The 3,658-nt window shown below is 37.8% G+C and overlaps 1 protein-coding gene across 1 annotated transcript; it reads left to right on the top strand.

Annotated features, from left to right (window-relative positions):
• Positions 1 to 755: 755 nt before the first annotated feature.
• LOC308703195 (uncharacterized protein) lies at positions 756 to 1,808 on the top strand (the record flags this gene model as incomplete). Its single annotated transcript, XM_081386517.1, has 4 exons — positions 756 to 832; positions 959 to 1,056; positions 1,426 to 1,526; positions 1,638 to 1,808. 4 exons carry the CDS (start codon positions 756 to 758, stop codon positions 1,806 to 1,808), a joined length of 447 nt encoding a protein of 148 aa, XP_081242643.1.
• Between the last annotated feature and the right edge of the window lie 1,850 nt (positions 1,809 to 3,658).

The following is a 3,658-nucleotide window of genomic DNA, read 5'->3' as shown; positions in this document are numbered from 1 at the left end:
AGTAGAATATTTTATGATTATCAATATGCTATTTTTAATATGAGTACAGAATTCATTAGTGTTTAAAATCTACAGAATTTCTCTTTCATCCTTTACTCTCAGAAAAAAAGGAAGCTGTCACAGGTATGGTACTAAGATACCAATATGCACTTTTTAGGCACAAAGGTGTATCTTTTGAAAGGGTACCACCCCAGTGACAGCTTTTGTACCTTTTTTTCTGAGAGCGTTTAACATTACTTTGTCTCGTCAGTTTCCTTCATTTTTCGCTCATCAGCTTTAGGATTAACAGGACATGTTTGGACCCGCAGGTCTAGAGTCAATCATTAAACACACATCACTTCTGGGCCAACACATACTATCCCACAATCCCTGGACAGCAGTGGCAAGTGTCAGAAGGGATGGGACTCTATTTGTCCTCATTCCTTAGAGGAATCAGGTGCTTTCTGTCACCTGGGTTACCGGATCTCCATGGATGTCACAACCAACCCGCTGCCTGAACTGAGTGGCACGGCTCTCCCCAGATCTGTCTCAATCTGATCTGGAATCGGTCAGCTGTCTATTTTTGCTGTATTTGCATTTGTGCTGCTAAAATCTATAAGATCTGAGTGATTTCATGAATTACTTTGCACCTGAATTTTTAGGCTTTTCTTACATTTTTGGCAATTTCACAAAAGGCATATTTGATTTCTTTTGTCAAGAAGTAACATCCTCTGTCTGCTCCTCTGTCTGCTCACTGTCAAAACGCCTTTAGAATGATGGAACAAAACACGGTGCTGGAAAATAAACGGATCCAGGATGACGTCAATCTAAAATGCAAGCAATACCTCATCAGGTATGTGTTTTTTGGTGGATGGAGTAACGGCTGTACTTGATATACAGTGTGAGTTGAAGAAGCACAGTTTCAGATGATTTAACTGACTGTTTTAACTATTTGATCAGCTGGCAATCTGTCTTTCAGTTTGTTTGATGAATCGACTGCAGAGTATTTCCTCAGCACTTCCTCTAGTTTAAAGGAAATACCTCCTTGGTTTTCCCAGCTAAAAGACGACATGAAAGGTATTGACATTTTTTATCCTTCAGAAATCGATCTAATATGCTGATTTGATGCTCAAGGAACATTTCTTATTGTTAGATTTATTGTTGAATTATTGTTGTCAGTGTTGAAAACAGTTGTGCAGCTTAATATTTTGTGGAAACTATGATACATTTCATTCAGTATTCTTTGATGAAAAGAAAGCTCAGAATAACAGAATTTATTTGAAATAGAAATCTTCTTTTGTAACATTATAAATGTCTACTGTCAATTTTGATCAATGTAACGCATCCTTTGTAATAATAGTATTAATTTTTAGAACAATAACAAACCTTACAGACTTTTTTTTTGTAAAAACTGAAGAAGAAGAAAAAAGTGTGGTCTCTGTTTAGATGACATGAGTGCAGTTGCCCTGTGGGATGCTCTGAGACAACGCACTGCACAGATACTGCAAGAATCAAACACTGAGCCCTCAATGGTGATCACTAATGAGGTCAACTCCAGAGTTTCTTTTACACCAACTAACACAGTCAACTCTGAAATCTCAAAATGTGTCTTTCCTAAGAGAAAACCAGCAACGTTATACTTTGCTCTTCTTCAACAGATTGCAAGAAGGGTGACAGACTGGAAGACACTGATAAAAAAGGACCATCTGATGCATCTAGCAGGGGTGAAATACATGTTCCGCTGTGCTCAGCATAACCAAGCCTTCTCTGCCCTCCTTCTACAACACAACCCTCTATTTGACTATGGGATGAATAATGGACTGATGTGATTTTTTCCCATAGTGCCAAATCAACCAAATAAGCACATGAGGTGAAACAAAGGGGACTATGGAAAGCAGGGATATTACTCAGTTGAGCAATTTAGGACATAGACAAACAGTACTAACTAAACTACAGCCTTTTTCCAGAACTTATTACATCACTATTATCCCATTTGAGACTTGCCCAGGCTTGATACAGTACATGAGTCAGTTAATGTAGGCTTTGTACTTGCCCATCACTACCATAGGAGGGCAGCAGATTGTAAATTTGTCTTTTAGTCAACTGGTTTTGCTTCAGGACCCAGATTTTACTAAGCCAACACAATATAAAAACAATATTTTAACCTGTAAATATTGTCGTCTAGGTCATATTCTCTTTAACCTTGTGCAGTTATGTTGATATCTATTTTGTTGCATTTAGCATTTTCCCCCTGTGAATCACTTTGGAAAGCAACCCACCAGCTGAAACCCACACTAATGCTTCAGATTCGGAAACCCTTAAATTATAGATAACACATTGTTGAATTTACTACATACACTTTGCTCTCTATATGACCCCTGACCTCTGCTGTTCATGCATCATTCACCATCTACTCACTGCCCTTATTCTCACGGCTACTATTAGACATGCCTAACTAACCCCTTAATTAGAAAATAACAAATATTTGCTGTGAGAACAAATCAGCATGGAACTTTCCAATTTTACTATTATGTAGTGTTGGCATATTTGTATAAAGATCTGAATACACAACTGTGACAGACTTTTCTTTTAAATTTTGACTTTTCATTACCTTATCTCCCCTGTGCCTCACTCATGTTGGCTATATCTCAGCAAGCCAAGTATCTTCAGGTGTTTAGCCTACAGGTAGAAAGCCCTGAATTTGCAATGCATGGATCCTCTGACTGCAAGTATGCATATGTTAATGCATTTATCAATTATACTGAAGCATTAGTTTAACATAACATAGTTTTGAACATAGCATGCCTATGTTAAATGTCTCTTAACCTGCATTACAATGAAAACTAATTGTGTTTATTCTCAGATGGGAAGGTTTGCAATAAACACAGAGTGGAGTAACTCAAAGCTGATGTAACAAGTATTTTCTACGAAATCTTACCAGCACGCGCACACACAAAGCATAAAAAAAAAAAAAACCTACAGCACAAAATAGGCTACTTGATTATTAAATTGACAAACGATGTAATTGCATAAATCATTCTACAGTCATGCAACACAGGGATACCTGCTAACAATACAGGTGAGAACTGCCTTAATGCATCAATCTAGTGGAAATGGACTGGAAAATTAAACAACGCCCTCCTTGGAAAATATCCCTTTTGATCATTTCCGAATCATAAAGAACTAAAAGAAAGAAAAAAAGAAGAAAAAAAAAGACATGAAACATGAAATGATCGGCGAATAAATAAGTCATCTCAACAAACTTGTGGCGAATATCAGCCGAATATCGTTTGTTGATAGAGTAAATGACTGTCATATAAGACTCAAACCTGGAAACCGTTTAAATGTCAAATATCTGGAACATGAACGTGGATTATAGGAATTTATACTTCGCCTCTTTATATCTCACCACCACACGCCACCCTAAAGTTACAAATGGGTGTAGCCTTAGCCTATACGTTAAACTGTTCATTTGAGGATTTATAACACAAGCCATGACGTCGCAAAACAAACACTCTTACCTGTTTATAATCGAGAGCGAGGGAAAACCCGCGCGAGCTCCTCCTTCAGCTTCAACACTGAAGAACTGTGCATGTGAACAGGTGGACGCGCAGCTCGCGAAAGGAGCGCTGTTGCGAATAAGAGTCAATCCACAGGTAAGAGTTAAAGATATCCTGTC

The sequence above is a fragment of the Scardinius erythrophthalmus genome (assembly GCF_964197995.2).
Source record: "Scardinius erythrophthalmus genome assembly, chromosome: 15".
NCBI lineage: Eukaryota > Metazoa > Chordata > Actinopteri > Cypriniformes > Leuciscidae > Scardinius > Scardinius erythrophthalmus.
Note: the sequence above shows the minus strand (reverse complement) of the source record. Positions and strands in the feature narration are given on the sequence as shown.